Here is a 17,781-nt window from a genome sequence, read left to right on the forward strand (position 1 = left end):
AGAATGGCTGCTTTTCTTTAGGCAAGATTTATATCTTGGTTGGCTACTTGCCAATCCAAGCATAATTCAGCCCTATTGGAGTGTTTGAGTTGTCATGCAAATAAGGATCATTGAAGAACCCTTAAAAGGTACAAAATGCATGCTATTGCTTTTTCTTTGCTTTCTCTTCGTTTCTTTGCCTTTCTCTCATACTCTGTTGGCATGGGCTCCAAACCCAGGACGAAGCCTGGGTTTGGAGCGTATGCCAGGAAACAGTGACGCGAGGAAAGGTTGTGAGAAGGTCTCTAGGACATAGTACATACTCTGCCCCCTGCAGGGAACACTTATTACAATCACTGTGTTATTGTGTTGCTGGCCGCCAAGCCAGAGACCGATGCATGATGTCTGGGACACACTGATGCCCATTTTTTTCTCCTGGCCAATAGGGTTAGGGCTGGCTGTGATTCAGGCCAGTAAGCAGGTGCCCCCTACCACCACCACCAGCACCACCTCTCCTGGGCTTTGTCCTATGAGCTCCGGCCTCTCTCTCTCTGTCCCCAGGGCCTTGTTATCTCAGACTCCAATGCCCGCAATCAGCTCCCGTTCTGTGCAGATGAGCCTCCAGTTCTCGGTTCCCCAGTTAAAACCTTAAGTCGGCATTCATCTCCTTAGAGCGTCTGATAAGCAGTGCGTCACTGCAGGGGTGGCCGAGAGGCAGTAATCCCAGTCTGGCGCCAGGAATAGAAGCTCTGGGAGGTACAGCCACTTGCCCAGGAGCACGCTGGCTGCACAGGGCCACCCAAGCATGTGTCCTGGGGTAATCCCTCTTTAAATAGCACCTGGCCGGCCCAGGACCGGAGGGAAGGAGGGAGGAGAGGGTGGGGGACGGACGGACGGACGTTACACACTAAGAACCCAGGCTGACTGGGTCCTCTTCTTCCTCGGACACACCTTCACTCTGTGCTCACACGCCGAACAGAGGGCGTCGAGAGAGAGGGAGAGAAAGGAAGGGATACTGCGGCTGTTATTCCCAGGAAGGAATACAGCAGGGTTTTCTTTTCCAGGATGAACTTTGCCGCTCAGTTTTTCTACTCCAGATACCTGAGTGAGCGACTGGAGAGGCTCTACTCTCCCCGTCCAGCGATGACAGACTGCGTGGAGAATGACCCCTTCTGGCAGAGGTGGGAAACTGCAGCAGACCCTGATAGCCTAGACACTGATACTCTCGTCACTGACACCCTAGACCCTGATACCCTAGACCCTGATACCCTAGACCCTGATACCCTAGACCCTGATACCCTATACCCTGAAACCCCAGACCTCGATACCTCAGACTCTGATACCCAAGACCCTGATAACCTAGACACTGATATCCTAGACCCTGAGTCCCCGGTCGGTAACAAGCCCCTAGTGGCCGCACCTACCCCTCTCCTGCCCGAGGATGACCTCCCACTGCCCCTAAGCGTAGAGGAGCAACAGAATCCTGCCATCGATTCTGGTATTACCCATCCTTCCCCTCCTTCGTCATGTCCTGCGCCTCCTCTTCCTGCTGCCCTTCCAGCTCCTTCTCCTTGTTTGCTAACTAAAGAAAAGCCGAGCGGAATGATAACTTCCTCAGACCTCCTCCCACGATCACTTCCAAATGCTAATCCCCCAGAGGAGGCCTCAGAGCCGACCTTTGTAATACCAATGGCAAACACGAACCCTTACTTGCACTCAAATACTCCTCGTCTTAACCGTGCACAGGGGCCCAAGCTTACTAGTTGGACCTCGATCCCTCCCCGACCCCAGGACCCTCCCCGGCCCCCGTTCCCTTCGAGGGCGCGATTCCGTGTTCCATCACTGCCCACCAAACTAGCCCACTCTGTGGCTTCCAACCTGGCCTCCCCCTCCAGCCCCCAGGCCTCTCCTTCCTCAGCCCACCCCTGCCCTCTCCTCATCTCCCTGTCAGCTAGTGTTGGTGGTCTCTTCTATGCTCTGGTGAGCTTCCTCCTCCGCCTTGTCGTCTCCTTCGTCCTCCTCATGCTCCCCAGGTAATTCCCATGTCCATCTGTCTATTAAAGACAGACAGAAACTACAAAACTACAGACACACATAACATTGTCAATCTTCTTGAGAGGTTCATTGATATGGATAATCCCTTGGTTAGCATAATCCTTTTATGTTTATTTATATTATATTATGTTTGTTTGTATGAATCAAGTGTATATGAATGGATGCAGGTTATGGGTTCAGGATTTAGAGCAGGATTTTCAATCATGTTTTGGTTGGCAGTCTGTATTGTGCAGAACAGGGACGGCATCGTGTGTGAGAGTTGTTGATATCGGGTATTGTTACTTTCAAGAGAGCAAATAGAGGTGAACGCATCTGTCAAAAGGGGCAGCTGAGCTCTTTTTACTGTGTCTTGAAAACTTTTACTGGTAAACCCAAAAGTATTTCATTTGTATTGGGGTCCCTGAATGTTGCCCTGAATTTAGTCTTACAACTATGAAAGATGAAACTAGCTTGAAAGTAAATTGAGCTCCTTCTTCTACTTGACTCAGACAAGGTAGACAAATGCAAACTTCAGAGCAGCACACAACCAATCCATTGTACGTGGCTATAGACAAGAATAAAGTGATGTTAATAAAAGCGTTTCCCCATGGTTACTGCTATGCTATCCTACCTGAAGGTTAACATGTTGCACCAAATGCAACAAAATTACAAATCTAAACTGAAAGAACTGTCACCATCTAATGTCTTCATTAAATGCTTTCATCGACAAACTGCTGGGTAAGAATCCAATGTATATACCTTGTCTGGATCTCCTCTCCACCATCACCACCCCGTCTCAAACCCAACCCCTCCTCCCTCTATACCGCCTCCTCTCTTCCCACCATAGCGAGGAGCTGCGCTTGGGCCCCAACCTGCCGTCGGGCTACAAGAAGGGGTGCCCCGGGATGGTCAACGGAATCCCGGGCCGCAGACCCACCCTCATCGAGCCCGAGCGGCTGAAGGACTTCGGCGAGGAGGAGCTGCTCAACGGAGACGTGAGGGTCTGGGAGGCTCGGTCGTCGGGACGCCCTGAGATCCAGCTGACGGAGCCCCCCAAGACAAGGAGGATGAGCGAGTTCAAGTCCCGGGCCCGACCCTCCACGGAGTACCTCCGCTTCGAGGACATCAGCGCGGCCACCTTCAAGATACAGTCGGCCATCCAGAAGACGCCATGCACGGTACGCCCTGGGGGTAACCGTTTTGAGGGCTCCACAGGCCGCATTTAATGACACCCCCTCAGAACGGGGCATGCAAACATCGCCTGTGAAGCCCTTTGAAACTGTGACTGTGAAAGGGCTTAACAAATATAATAGCCTTGACTTTATTTTATTTATTAATTGACCATTCTTCAGTGTTATGATTTATCTAATAGATTTTGATCATTGTAAATGAATAACTACTAATTATAAATGAATTAACAATCACTGGGAATTGTATTGCATCAATACGATTTCTTATTTTTATTTTTTGGGTTCATTCTTAAATACATGGAGGCTACATTGTTGAAAATGCAGCTGATCATCAAATGCTGTGGATTGACATCATGCCGTGTGTGTGTGTGTGTGTGTCCAGTACTCCAGGCTGTCCAAACAGTACGGCATGGAGATCTACCTGAAGAAGGAGCACCTGCACTACACCGGCTCTGTGAAGGAGAGAGGAGTCTTCTACCTGCTCACCTCGCTGACACAGGTGGGAGATCTAAACAGTGTGAGAGAGAGAGCTAAAGAGAAACAGAGAGAATGAGACATAGAGAGACAGAGAGAGAGAGAGAGAGAGAGAGAGAGAGAGAGAGAGAGAGAGAGAGAGAGAGAGAGAGAGAGAGAGAGAGAGACAGAGAGAGACAGAGAGAGAGAGAGAGAGAGAGAGAGAGAGAGAGAGAGAGAGAGAGAGAGAGAGAGAGAGAGAGAGAGAGAGAGTGCTGCGGCCCGCGTAAATGTCTGTCAGTCATGCCAAGAAAGCCCTTTGAATCCTAGACGATACTACAGACAGGGAGCGAGGAAGAAAGAGGAGAGGATTTCTTGATCATTCTCCTTGCTCCCTGCGTCAAACCTATTCAACTTGGGTTCGGTTGACCCTATTTGACGTGCGTTGTGCTGTCCTCCGTACCCCAGGAGCAGCAGAAGAAGGGTGTGATCGTGGCAACGGACTGCAACTTCTCCATGGCGGTGGCGCACCACGCCGTGGAGCTCAAGATCCCCGTCTTCGCCATCATGCCGTCCAGCTGCTCCGTGCCGCGCCTCCGCGTCTACCGGGACTACGGCGCCATGGTCATCTCCTACGGCACTGCCGCGCGCGACTCCCGCAACCACGCCTGTCACCTGGCCAAGGACAACGGCTACCTCTACCTGGAGGAGTGAGTCCAGCCCGTGGCCATTTTGTTTTTGTCACTGTTAGTTTGCTTCTCCCCACTCTATCCCTTAGTACACATGAAAAAAAAAAAAGCCTCTTTGTTACTCGTAAATTGTTTATTTTGGGGTTTGTCTAATTGGTGGTGTCACGAGAGGGATGTCACTTGATTGGCTTCCAGGCTTACGGTGCCAGAAAATGACATCATATTGGACGTCAGAAAATATTTGAATATTTGTTTGTTTTGTATGAATGCATCATTTCTTTAGGCGCTTGCCAGGAGGGTTGATGAGTATGAGTGACTTTGACTAAACACTCAAATTATTCTGTTTTTGTACCGCAATATAAGACATAAAATCGACTTCTCTCTCTCTCTCTCTCTCTCTCTCTCTCTCTCTCTCTCTCTCTCTCTCTCTCTCTCTCTCTCTGTGTCCAGGGATGAGCAGGAGGCCTACCTTGCGGGTCTTGGTACCGTAGGCTTGGAGATTTATGAGCAGGTGCCCAAGCTGGACGCTGTGGTGGTGCCGGCTAGTGGACAGTTTGGACTGCTAGCTGGTACCGCTGCGGCCATCAAACACCTCAACCCACGCATCCTTGTTGTGGTGAGTTTGGGTTGGCTTCTAAATTTGCTTCCTTCACTCTGTTTTGATTTGTCTACTTGTTTTATTGCAGTTTTTGTCTTCAGCTTTCTGCTTACCTAATCATTGTCGAGGGAAAGGACACCATTTTCTGAATATGCCATATTGGATATGCCTTATCAGGCCTTTAGCCCGCCACATGTTGTTTAATATTATATGACAACATATTGGCTATAAATCCATGCGTTCCATCACATTTCCGAAAAATGCATCTAATTGTCAATGCATCTGTTTGTTTCTCTTGGCAGGGAGTTGAACCTGAGGGATACCCTCTTCTTCTGCAGTCCCTGAAAACAGGCGCACCATGCAAAGACATGACCAGCAGGCCAAACAGCAAACTCTATGGAGGTTAGGAGGCCTGTGTTCATTGTTTAAAGTGGACAAAAGCATTACAGATTCTACAGTTTATATGAGATGGGATGGACGGACAGAACGGGAGGGGTGGATGGAACCTGATGACTTTTTCCTCATGTATCCTCTCCTGCTTAGATCTGGCTGAACATTCACTTGGGATACAGACCTTCCAGCTGGCAAAGAAGCATGTGGACAAAATCATCACTGTCAGGTACTGCCTCTTAAGAAACCTCACAATCTCACCTGTGTGAGTATTTGATTTCAAAGGGCGCAATCCAACGTTTTAAATCATTAACTGACTACTACAAGCATTACATAGCCCAATGGTTTGCTGTTGAATCCCTTTCATGATTAAAAGTTTAAATAATAGTTTAATTTCATAGGAGAGCGTAGGATTGGATTCCACACCAAAATGGCAACTCCTGACGTCCCTATGTTTCCTGTATGTGTTGTGATGTTATCACCCCGTAGTGAGGAGAGCGCTCTGGTCGCCATGCTGCGGTTTCAGGAGTTTGAGCGATCCACGGTGGACACAGAGGGAGCCATGGGGTTAGCCGCAATCTTGGCCGGTCAGCTACCAGAGCTCAGGGGCAAAAGGTGAGTCGGCCTCCCTATACTAGGAATCAATCATGTGCGTTTCTGTTAGCTTTGGAACCATTTTGTCTTCATTCACATTCATCACATTAATGAGGCTCACAGAAGCGTCATCATAGGATAGTCACTGGTGTTCCTACAAATAAAACACTGCAGAAAGGTCTGCTTGTGTACAATTACAATCTGTACATTAAATGCACAATTTGTTTAATGAGCGACAGCTTGTGTTTGTCCTGTGACGACAACTCTGTAAATCCCCCAACACGTTACAGAAAGAGTACATAAGGAAAGCTGAGCATATAGAGCTAGGTTAATGCAGTATAAAGCCCAGGCTAAATGGAAACTAACTAACGTCTCCAACAAGCTGAGCTAGAGCTAAGCTGTGCAACACCCACTGTAGGGTAGAGCTAGAGCTAAGCTATGCTACACCCACTGTAGGGTAGAGCTAGAGCTAAGCTATGCTACACCCACTGAAGGGTAGATCTAGAGCTAAGCTATGCTACACCCAGTGATGGGAAGAGCTATAGATACGCTATGCTACACCCACTGGGGTAGAGCTAGAGCTAAGCTATGCTACACCCACTGAAGGGTAGAGCTAGAGCTAAGCTATGCTACACCCAGTGAAGGGTAGAGCTAGAGATACGCTATGCTACACCCACTGAAGGGTAGAGCTAGAGCTAAGCTATGCTAAACCCACTGCAGGGTTGCGGTGGTGGTGAGCAGCGCTAACATGGAGCTGGACCTGGTGAGGCAGTGTGTGGAGCGCGCTCTGGTGCTGGACGAGCGCATCAGCAAGTTCACTGTGGAGCTGGGCAACATGCCCGGAGACATGGCCAAGCTGCTGGACTTCCTGTCCAGAGAGGATGTCAGGTGGGTTTTCAATACGTGTGTGTGTGTGTGTGTGTGTGTGTGTGTGTGTGTATTCAGATTCAGTACAAGTTCATCTCCCCCGTTGTTTTTCGAAAACATCATTTGACAGTGGAAACCACTTTCTTTCCATCTTTCTACTAGAGATTACCATGGCAACATAAGTCATTAACAATTGAGTAAGGACTTGAAACTTCAAACAGCCGATAGTCTCTCTCTTCTCTCTCCCTCTCTCCCTACGATCCCACCCACTGACAAACACACACATGCATATGCGGACATGTGCACACCCACTCAGAAATGTTGGTCATATAGCTGTCATGGGCAAGGAGTCAAGGACCTTTCCCTTCCGTAGTGTCTCTATATTTTTGGGCCCTAGGCGAGGCCAGCATGTGTAATGGGTTTTGAGTGAGGCTAAATGGGCCTTATAACCCCTGTTCTCAGTCTGACTTCTGGGAAGTCCATTTCTCCTGCTGCTGATTATGTTGGGGGAAACCATTATAGAGTTTGTCTCTCTGCGGAACGAGAAGTGAAACTCATTTCACCTTCTCTGATGTAGCAAACACATTACAGAATCACAAACCGCAATCTCGATCGTCTGCCTGCCTACCTGCTTGCATGTTGCTCTCTCTTGTCTTTCTGCCTACCTATCTGCATGCTATCGGGTCTACCTGACTTTGATTACCTGTGATGTTGTCTATCTACATGACAGCCTCTTCACCGGTCTACCTCTCTGTCTATTTCCCTTGAGATTTTTTCATTCAGGTGTTATTAGTTTCTATCTATTCAAATATTTGTATTTCTTTCTCTCTTCATCTTCCTTATCACTCTCTCTGTCACTTCCTGTGTGTGTGTGTGTGTGTGTGTGTGTGTGTGTGTGTGTGTGTGTGTGTGTGTGTGTGTGTGTGTGTGTGTGTGTGTGTGTGTGTGTGTGTGTGTGTGTGTGTGTGTGTGTGTATTTTCCTCTTTCCCAGGTTACTTGATGTATGCCATAGGCGTCACTGTGACAAAACAGAGCTTTTCAAGATTCAGGTAGGACATTCACACAGCCTAACGCTCCAGCATACTTCAAATTAATTCACATTACAGTCTATAATCCAATGTGGAAAAACTGGCAGGTTCACAACTACAAACATTGGTTGTTGCTGTCCAAAGTATGGCTCAAATATTAAATTAGGATTTAGAATATCACCATGGTGGGATGCCCTACGTGGTTCAAATATCTGACACATAGCTGTGAGACAGCACACAAGCAAAAGGGAGATACTGTTTAAACTCTATCAGTGAAAATCATGTTCAGCCAACCTTGATAAAACATAAATTGGTTCCCAATGACCCATGAATGGGAAAGGTTTTGGTGACTGGTCCCAAAACTAGCATGTCCTATCTGGCTTAAAGCATTGGAACAGCAACAGTGGGACGAGTCAAGTTGAAACACGTAACCCAAATCACTAATCCGCCCCAGCTCCCTCCCAAGGCCCCACACACACACCTTCGCACACACCAATCCACTCAGTGGCCTTTGTCGCATGACTGACTAGTCAGGACACAATATGGATTACCTCAACACACACAAACAGTGATTACTCAGTGGTGTGTGTGTGTGTGTGTGTGTGTGTGTGTGTGTGTGTGTGTGTGTGTGTGTGTGTGTGTGTGTGTGTGTGTGTGTGTGTGTGTGTGTGTGTGTGTGTGTGTGTGTGTGTGTGTGTGTGTGTGTGTGTCAACAGGTGGAGTGTGTGGTGGAGACCAGGGATAAGACGCAGAGCGTGCAGCTGCGTAAGACCCTGTGTGAGCGTTACCCTTCGCTGCGCTGGCTGGATCGGTGATCTAGACACACAGACACACACAAGTACAGACGCACCAAACCTAAACAGAGAGTATATTTTTACACTACAGCAAATATATTTAAAATCACACAACTAACTAAATGATATGAGATACTATGATGATATCAGAAGTATTGAAATTGCAGTTGCATACACTGTCACCATTTATTGGACAGAAGAGCCTTGAGATTAGCCTTGCATTAGTCTTTTATCCTGACATGTCCTGAGAGTTCACATACATTGACCTTTAGCAGAGGCTTTTATCCAAAGGAACTTCCAAGACTTCATAAACACACCGACGGTGGAGTCATCCATGCAAGGCGACTGCCAGCTCGTTGGGAGCAATTTGTGTTCATGCCTTCCTCACCTCGAAAAAAAAATCCTGCAGCATATTTTTGAAATATTGTATATATTTATGTATGCATCAAATGTTTGTAGCTTAATTAAAGCAAATACATTAGAATATATTGGACTTCAAATTATTGTCTTATCTTTTAGCTATATATAGGCCTACGATACATTGTTTCTGTATTAAACCAGGCTATATAACTAACCGCCGTTACATTGATGCAGCTAAGTCCCAGGGATCATGGGCATTTAAAATGCGCGAGGATAGCGAACCTAAGGTCCGACGTCGTGATGATGACTCATAGACCTCTTTCAGGGCCATCAGAAGGTTGTCCTTCAAAGAGTTGAATGCTGCTGAAGATCACGTGAGTGACACGATGGACTCAAATTCGTTTTAAGATTGAAGACCACTCTAGCGCCCGTTTAAGGCAGCTGGTGCTCATGCTGTTAAGTTCACTGGCCTGTGGCCTTGTGCTTGCTCCGTGCCAAGTAAATTCCATTTATATCAGATCCATGTTGGTGAACATACACTTGAACAAAAACGAATAATGTTAAACTGTCGAAATACACAGTGGATTTCTGAATTAATGGACCCCCAAAAAACGGGGCTACCAGCTACTCTGTAATGACGCTTAGCGAGCATAATAATTGTTAAGCATAATAATCGGGGCGTGAAACACTTGGCTTACTCTGGCAATTCAAATGGTTATAACTGCCCACAGGAGCTTGGGCTTAACAACGGTAATTTGCATAAGTCTACATGCTGTCTAATCAATTTCCAGATTGTTATCACCACATTGAGTCACATGATTACCACACAGTAACCAAATGGTAGATAAGTGACCCCATGGCAAATGTTTAAGCTGTCATGTGACTCATGGTTTATGATCTTCTAACTCGTTCTGCAAATTATCTTTGTTTAAATGCTAGCCATTGTAGCACTGACTTACACTGGATAAAGGGTTTAGACAGTTAACACAGATACACTATATGAAACGTTATAGTGCTAGCTAGACAGTGCATTAAGGAGTGGGTTAGACAGTGAATACAAATACAGGGAAATAGGAGCAGGTAGAGGATGAATAACTTGCTGAAGGATGCCCATAGGTGGGATATATCATTGGGGATTTGAACCAAGAACCTTCAAACAAGGAGTCAATCACAGATTAGTCACACCCTATGATTCCCCCGGTTTTTGCCAGGGGGAAAAGGAATAGAATACCAAATGGTTCTGTTCTTAAATCAGTTTATTTTCCAAACATTGCAACACAATAAAAAAATCAACCACAGTAGGGTTTAGAAAGGCTTCAGTGAAAATATTAAGTACCTCAATCTGGAAAGGCAAACGGTATAGTGTCTGGCAGACATTTGTCGCACGCGGCAAGAGGTGTCATTATCACAGCATCTGGTGTCTGGTGTGTTTCACCATGGTCAGCTACCTGTGAGTCGCCCCTGGTGTTGGATATACCACCTCATCTATAATATCTCAATCTGAGATCTGATCATTCGGGGACACGCATTCCGACTAAAGGGACTCCAAAAGCGTTCTACCCTTCTCTTTATGTAAACAATTTGTGAACATGGCCGTTATCCGTGATTAACTGGTTGTTCTTAAGACTTGCTACAGGTAGGTTTAAGTATTACTTCATAGCGTTTATTCATACAGCATTCTCTACATTCAAAAGTTAGCCAAAACTATATTTTCCCATTATGATAAAAAGATTTCTATATTTGTTAATCCAGTTTTGAAAATAAGTTAGGAATGTTTTAAAAGGCGGCTTGAAAGACAATACTTGATGCTTTCGCTACACATCCTCTATGTTAACCCTTATCCCATCTCTCTTTGGTAAGGAGCCTCAGCAGATACAAAGTCAGTCAGAGAGAGAGACAGAGAGACTTAATCTCTCCGGTGTCGGGGGCTCTTGGGAGATGAGTCAATGCTGCTTAGGCCGCTCAGGGTCGTACTTGACGAGGATGCCCAGGGAGGCGAAGCCAAACAGGAAGGTCTGGATGAACCACAGGAAGCGGGAGCCGCCATCGGTGATGCCTTTCTGGCTGTAGGGGGGACACAGAACAATCATTCAAATGTTAACTTTATTTCAGAGCTGAATTTTTCTCCCTCAACACTGATTCATTAAAGCACAAAATAGGCCTAATATGCACAGGTGAAAAGTTATGTTAAAAGGAAGAGAATATGGAAAGGCTTGTACAAAGGCGCCCTCTGGTGGAGCTGAAGGGTCATGTCATCCTTACCTACACATCCTCAACGCGATGCAAGCCTCAAACACATGGATAGCCCAAGAAGCAAGCCACCTACACACACACACACACACACAAACGCAAACACAATTATTTTGGTTGGTCTCTTCGTAATGCCTCCCAGAGTTCAGATGTTTTAAAATATAAGCACATCATGGCTCGTAATAATGTGGGAAATAGTTATAGGCCTGCTAAAGCAAGCATGAACGGAGGAAGAGAATGAGGGGCATTATGCCTGGTGGTTGTCAGGGCAATGTGTCAAAGGCACATTGAGCCATTGGGCCTCTCCCTCTATACATGCACACATACAACCTATGAGCTTGCAGGCCTTTGTGGCTTGGATGCAACAAGCCACATTTAGCTCGAAGACCATCAAGCCACATAATTATAGTTTGTATCTGAAAATACTATGGTAACTTGGAAATGTATATAAATAATATAATATAATCTTAGGTCGATTGACCTTTGATTCTGTGCCATATTTATGCATTTACCGTAAGAATTTGCTTAAAACACTACTGTACTAACATAACTATCTAATATAATACATAGTAGTGTCAGCAGTTGACAAATATGCAACTAAACTACCACTGCAGGTACTGCAAATCGGAAGTATGGGTGAAAGTTGCATGATTTATAGCTTCAAGCCACAGCCACACAAACAATCATAAACTAGAGTTATATGATCCAAACAAAAGGTTAAGCATGTTTGCATGTTTACCAGTTGGTAACAGTATGGTAGTCATGTGATGTCAATGGAGAATGTGGGATGACAATTTGAAAAGTAATTAGGGAAAGGCCTTTTCAAATGACACGCCATTGGGGAATCTAGTTGACACTTACTGTGAACTGATGGGGTTGATTGCAATATGTGAATCAATTCTCCATGTTTGAATGTGATATAATGCTATTATAAGAACAGCCTAGCATGTATTTACTACATATTGTTCAGATAGGCTACTTTACTTACATTTTAAACATGAGCCCACTCAGATTTTCCACTAGATATGAACAGAAGGTGCCGAACGGACCAAGGTGCTCAAAGGGAATCTTTTCTGGTGCCAAAACAATAACCTGCAAAACACGTGTCATACCATGGTAATAACAGATAATTAAACAAATCATTACAAACACAAAAGTCAAAGGGCAGGTTTGAACCACTGCCATGTGTATCCTATCCAATACAATGGGCTGCCATTGGTCGACAGTCAAATGTTATTTCTCTCCAATCTCAGGTCATCTAGGTTGGATGTAGACCATGACACAATGACACATACAAGTTGCACAACTTTATAACTCATTACTTAATCATTTACCTATTCCCCCTATTTTAAAAGATAGCGGTAGCTACGATTAAGGCGATCTGTTTCTTACTTTCCGACTAAATTTCAATGTGTAACGTTAGTCATGAAACCTAAAGCCACTAGGAAACTAAAATCCCCAAGCGTTAAAAAAGCTTTTGTCCAATCGCCGGGACTGTTGACATTTTCCCCCACCAAACTAGAATGGCGATAACGCTTTCACCAACAAGGCATTGGCCTGGTTTTCTAATTGCTATTTGTAAATCTACAAAGGCAAATAGTAATGCAGAATTGATTATTGAGCTAAAAAGAATACCGTATATTTGACCCGAGTCTCCAATACCCGGAGCACATTGCGTGTCACACCGCAGCCCCTCTGCCAGTCTCGGTGGCAGAAAGCACAGAGAGCAAACACGCCGTGCAACAAAAGTTGTATTATATCTCATCCTGTTGACAATCACTCACAGTGAAGAATCCCATCGAAAGTGTCACCGTTACAATCCAAAACAGGCTTGTTCTTTTGAAATAATCGCACCCATCACTTTTGGCCATGGCTGCTCTTCTTGCGTACTTCGGTCAAATATGTTCGTGCAGCTGCAGAGTGGGACTGCAGAGGCTGTGCACTATATAGTGCGGCTGAATGTACTATGCCCGCCGGGCTGTATATTCCCAAATTTGCGGTTCCGTCCTCATCAATGAGATGCATTTAAAAAGATAGTACTTCCAATGAATAAAATAAAAAAGTTTATTATTGCTTTTCCGCATCACATTATATAGACGATAACTTACACATTTACATTTTTAAATGTAGGGTTCAAAGACCAATTCAAAGTAAAATAACAGCTGACATATTTCCCTGAGAGATCGTTGTTTTGCTTTAGTTATCTAAAAACTGTTTTTGATCTGAAATAGTCTAACCTGCCGAATTGACACAGACTCACAAAGATGCTTTTTACTTTTCAAGATGTATCTTTGTGTTGGCAGTCAAAATAAATAAATAAATAAAAGATAACACAAACCAGATTTTTTTAATGATATGCATAATACATAGACTCAAAGGCCATTGGTTAAACCAGCTTTCAATTAGCTTTGATCACTAGCTCATTGTATGTTAAGTTACATAGCTAATCTAAAGGTGGTTTATTGATTTAAAAAAGGAGGGGAACAGGGGCTTTAATACTGTCTTGACATACAGTCTGTTACTTTTGCTTTTTAATATATTTGACTCTTAATAATTGCTCCACTTAACCACCCCTTGCCCTTCTGGCATCCTCAGTCCATTTTCTTAACCATGACAAATCAAGGTTGTTGAACACGGCAGGGTCTTTATGAAATGTGCGAGTTTCCAGAGATGCCAAAGGGCGTGTTATAATGTGATAGGATTTGGTGAACCCATGAGCAGCATTTCCTTGCTCAGCTGGGACTTTCAGGAGTCATCTGAATGAATGGAGAAATTGATCCTGCAATGGGCCAGATAACAGATGAAGGGTTGTCCTAAGACCACTAAATGTCCACTTGTATAGCCTACTCTGTGGAATCCTGACTGGAATCTACAAAGCTACAAATTAAAAAAAATCCAGATCTGAAAATGTGTTCCTCTCTATTGTGTGATGAATATAGCCCATTCTTAAGTTTAATATGTTCAAAACATGAGCTCATTTTGGGTTCATTTTGCATTACTTTTTAAGACACTATCCAAGATAGTGGGGAAACATGAGAAAGAGATGCAGTTATTTCCTCAACTAGAGCAGCTGAAAGCTTCACATACCCAGAACTGATCATGGGATCTGTGAGAAAATATGTTACAAATATAATTAAAGTAAAACAGTAAATATAATTCTTGGCTATTCAAAGCAACTGTTTAGACATGTCCTGGGCAGCTTGAATATTCTGACAAGCTTGTCCCTTACTTTGACCCACATATGCATTGTAATGAGAAAATAGTAGCCAACTAAGTATCCTATTAATCACTGCATAAGTCTTTGTCGCAGCATGGATGTGATTTGCATAGGCACGCAAAGCAGCATGTGACTGATGAACTACATCGTAGAAAGGGGTTTTGCGTTTTTGTTAGGTGTCACAAGTTAATATTTCCTCAAATCAATTGTTTTATTGATTGATGTTCAACATCTTGCCCCAGCCACTGTTTGTGGTTGTCTCACTGCTGCTCTAAAGTGAGGCTGGGACACTGTCGAAACAAGAGAATTTCCTTCTTAGCAACATAAGTCTATTCAAATCTTTAGTTAGTTTAGTTAATCTTTAGTTTAGTTGTTTTAACTTTCACTGTTATTATGTTTTGTATTTTATCAAGGAAGGGAGAAATATATATATATATATATATATATATATATATATATATATATATATATATATATATATATATATATATATATATATATATTTAAGTTATCATCAAACAACCACACACATATTGAAGAATATTATTAACAAATAATAGCAATGATTAAAATACATAAATCCTGTTAAAGAAAGGCTTTGGGGATGCATGCATATGTGGGGCCTGTTGTCACTCCTAACGACGCACACACATTAAGTCAAATCCAAAACAACCAAAAAATCATGTGACTCAACATGACAAACATTAGGCAGTATCGACGAGCCAGCAATTAAAAAAACAGAAAGACGACTTTCCTTCCTAATGTCTAACAAAGGTGTTAATATGTTCGGTCCCTTCCGCCGTTGCTTTGAGGCTGATAGGGCGATAATGGGCATTCAAAGTTCCTATCCTCAATTTGGATCCTCGATAACAATAAGCACACACACACAGTCAACCATCAACACACCTGGCCCTTCAAGCTGTCACTTTGCTCAATCAGCACCTTTTCCTTTTGGGGTGGAGTTATGATGGATGATCAGGGGGTCCTATGTGGTCAATATAAAAGGTGGTCTGATAACATCCAAGGTACAGTCAGTTCAGAGCTTCTCCCTGAAGAAGTATCTCAGAAAATCTTTATCGGCTCCCTCTGAAAACCGCATTCAAAGACTGTCTCAAAGGAAGCCTGGAGCATCAATACACTGTCAACATGTGGAAGGATTCTTGCATTGGTGAGTTTTTCATGAAGTTTGATAATATCGTCCACTAATCGACGGTTCGATTTGTGTGTTACAACTCAAAAGGGCAGCATTGTCCTACGTGTATCTTCATGGATTTGATGCAATGCTCAAAAGACAAAATGGTTTTGGGTCTCCGCTGCCTTTAAATAATCCCTGTAGCCTTACTTTGATAGTCTCCTTTGTGGATAATTAATGATTATAACTAGTATATGTGTCAAAAGAGAGGCAAAGTTGGCTTACTGCACGCATTGCTCCACACGTTCAAGAGTCATGACGTCTAACGGACTGCTGATCTGAACCACAACAGACTGAATCAGAAAGTGCATGTCTGACCGTGCGTCCTCTGGGTCCTCAGATGGGAGCAGCCAGGTGGCCCCTGGAGGCTCGGCCGGGGCCCCGTCCCGCAGCGCCAGCCGCAGGAAGAGAACCAGCTTCTCCAAGGAGCACGTGGAGCTCCTGAGGGCCACGTTCCAGACGGACCCCTACCCTGGCATCAGCCTTAGGGAGAGCCTGTCCCAGACCACCGGCCTCCCAGAGTCCCGCATCCAGGTATGCATCCGCTGACAGTAACCCTACCCTGAGCCCTTGTTTGGTTGGGTTCCCTTGTTCCTATAATGCAGTATAGTTTTGAATAAGACACTTATTCACACACACAAAATACTGTCAACACACATTTTCATGCATAAATCCAAATACACAATCACACACCCACACACACATCCACAAACACACAAACACAGCCAACAACACTGTTGGCTCTTAAAGGTTGATAGTGTTATCACTTTATTCTTTTATCTTTAAGATGATGCAAGCGCCTTTAATCAGGGCAGCTTGTTTGGCTTACCAGATAGACCGCACAACGTGTGCTAACATCTGAAATCCCACCGCTCTCACTGTATTCAGCTGATCTAGGGAGGGGGGTTTGGCGGAGTCTGGCCATTTGTGTTGAAAATGATTAACGCAGGCACACAGAAGCAGAATGATAGCCATTTTTTTTATCTTGTCTCCGGCGTCTAATCTCACCTGCTCCTTCCTCTCTGCTCCTCCCAGGTGTGGTTTCAGAACAGGAGGGCCCGGACCTTGAAATGCAAAGGGGCCAAAAAGGCCCTGTGGCAGCAGGGTGAGAGCCTCAGCCCAGACGCTCTAGCTCCACCCCGCAGCGTGGCCTCCAGGGGCCCCCATCCCGGCGTTCACTCCCAGGGCCCCCCCCCAGCCTACCCGACCCAGGTGAAGGCAGAGAGGGACGAGGATCTGCGCTACGGGCGCTGCCTCTCGGCCTTCCGCCCCTCTCCCATGGACTACAGGCACTATGGACCTGTGCACCGGGGCCAGCCCCCCACTCCCCTGAGGGGCCACAGCCCATCGATGACCGGGCCCTGGGCTCATCCCGGGAGCCATTCCTCCCCTGTCCCGGCTCCCTGGTGCCCCTCCCCCCAGGACCTGAGAGGCTCTGGGGTGCCCCCCTCCGGTGTGGGGCCCTCAGGCCGGGTCTACCCCTGCATGATGGAGCAGCCCCTCAACGCCTACGCCCACGCCTCCAGCCCCGATACACCCGACTCAGGCTACTGGGAGATGGCCTCTGACAGCAGCCCCAACCTGGACATGCAGTACGCCCAGATGGAGGACTCCTGGAGCGGGGTGATCCCCAGAAGAAGCGGGGACCCCGGCCACTACCCGGGGTCAGACCAGTTCCGCCAGCAGGCCCCCCTGCCAGAGCTCTCCCTCCATGAGATCTTGGGGGAACTGAACGAGGACTGGCTGGGAGGAGAGGGACTCGACAACCAAAGCCATGAGTATAAACTCGCTGCCTACTGCTGACGATGGAGGCCTAGTTGGATCAACTCATGGACAATTTTTATGTATTTATTTCGAAGCAATCGTGTGTATTATCTTGATTAGGTTCAAACCGCTTGGCTGGTTTAAGACAGTACAGACTTAAAATGTCCCTCTCAAACACATGGCAGCAGGATCTGTCATTTTTTTCAGGGACATCACATGGACATTATAGTTGCCTATTCTTCCATTCAGATTTGAATTAAGGTATTCTGGGACACTCTATTTATTCAGCCTTAAAAAACATTATTTATTCATTGTTATCTTATTTTATCACCTATTTATGATTATCTGCACTTTTTTATTAATAAATCAGTTGTTATAAAA

The 17,781-nt window shown here is 45.2% G+C and overlaps 3 protein-coding genes across 4 annotated transcripts; 2 read left to right on the top strand and 1 right to left on the bottom strand.

Annotated features, from left to right (window-relative positions):
* Window positions 1-741: 741 nt before the first annotated feature.
* Window positions 742-8,816, top strand: LOC132473025 (L-threonine ammonia-lyase). 2 transcript variants are annotated; one of them, XM_060072945.1, is made up of 11 exons: window positions 742-2,012; window positions 2,861-3,191; window positions 3,586-3,702; window positions 4,125-4,366; window positions 4,796-4,961; window positions 5,246-5,345; window positions 5,487-5,562; window positions 5,823-5,948; window positions 6,648-6,815; window positions 7,787-7,844; window positions 8,540-8,816. In XM_060072945.1, the coding sequence occupies exons 1-11, from the start codon at window positions 1,045-1,047 to the stop codon at window positions 8,636-8,638; spliced, it is 2,451 nt and encodes an 816-aa protein (XP_059928928.1). In that variant the 5' UTR covers window positions 742-1,044; the 3' UTR covers window positions 8,639-8,816. The 2 variants fall into 2 exon arrangements, with proteins under 2 accessions (XP_059928928.1, XP_059928929.1); XM_060072946.1 differs by having other exon boundaries at window positions 773-1,160.
* A 1,399-nt stretch (window positions 8,817-10,215) lies between these two features.
* Window positions 10,216-13,182, bottom strand: tmem254 (transmembrane protein 254). Its single transcript, XM_060072949.1, has 4 exons — window positions 13,012-13,182; window positions 12,216-12,319; window positions 11,240-11,299; window positions 10,216-11,041 (listed from the first exon to the last, which is right to left on the bottom strand). The coding sequence occupies exons 1-4, from the start codon at window positions 13,096-13,098 to the stop codon at window positions 10,921-10,923; spliced, it is 372 nt and encodes a 123-aa protein (XP_059928932.1). The 5' UTR covers window positions 13,099-13,182; the 3' UTR covers window positions 10,216-10,920.
* A 2,408-nt stretch (window positions 13,183-15,590) lies between these two features.
* Window positions 15,591-17,644, top strand: mxtx1 (mix-type homeobox gene 1). The gene is made up of 3 exons (XM_060073872.1): window positions 15,591-15,612; window positions 15,977-16,170; window positions 16,672-17,644. The coding sequence occupies exons 1-3, from the start codon at window positions 15,591-15,593 to the stop codon at window positions 17,437-17,439; spliced, it is 984 nt and encodes a 327-aa protein (XP_059929855.1). The 3' UTR covers window positions 17,440-17,644.
* Window positions 17,645-17,781: the final 137 nt, after the last annotated feature.

This window comes from Gadus macrocephalus, chromosome 15, assembly GCF_031168955.1.
Source record: "Gadus macrocephalus chromosome 15, ASM3116895v1".
Lineage (NCBI taxonomy): Eukaryota > Metazoa > Chordata > Actinopteri > Gadiformes > Gadidae > Gadus > Gadus macrocephalus.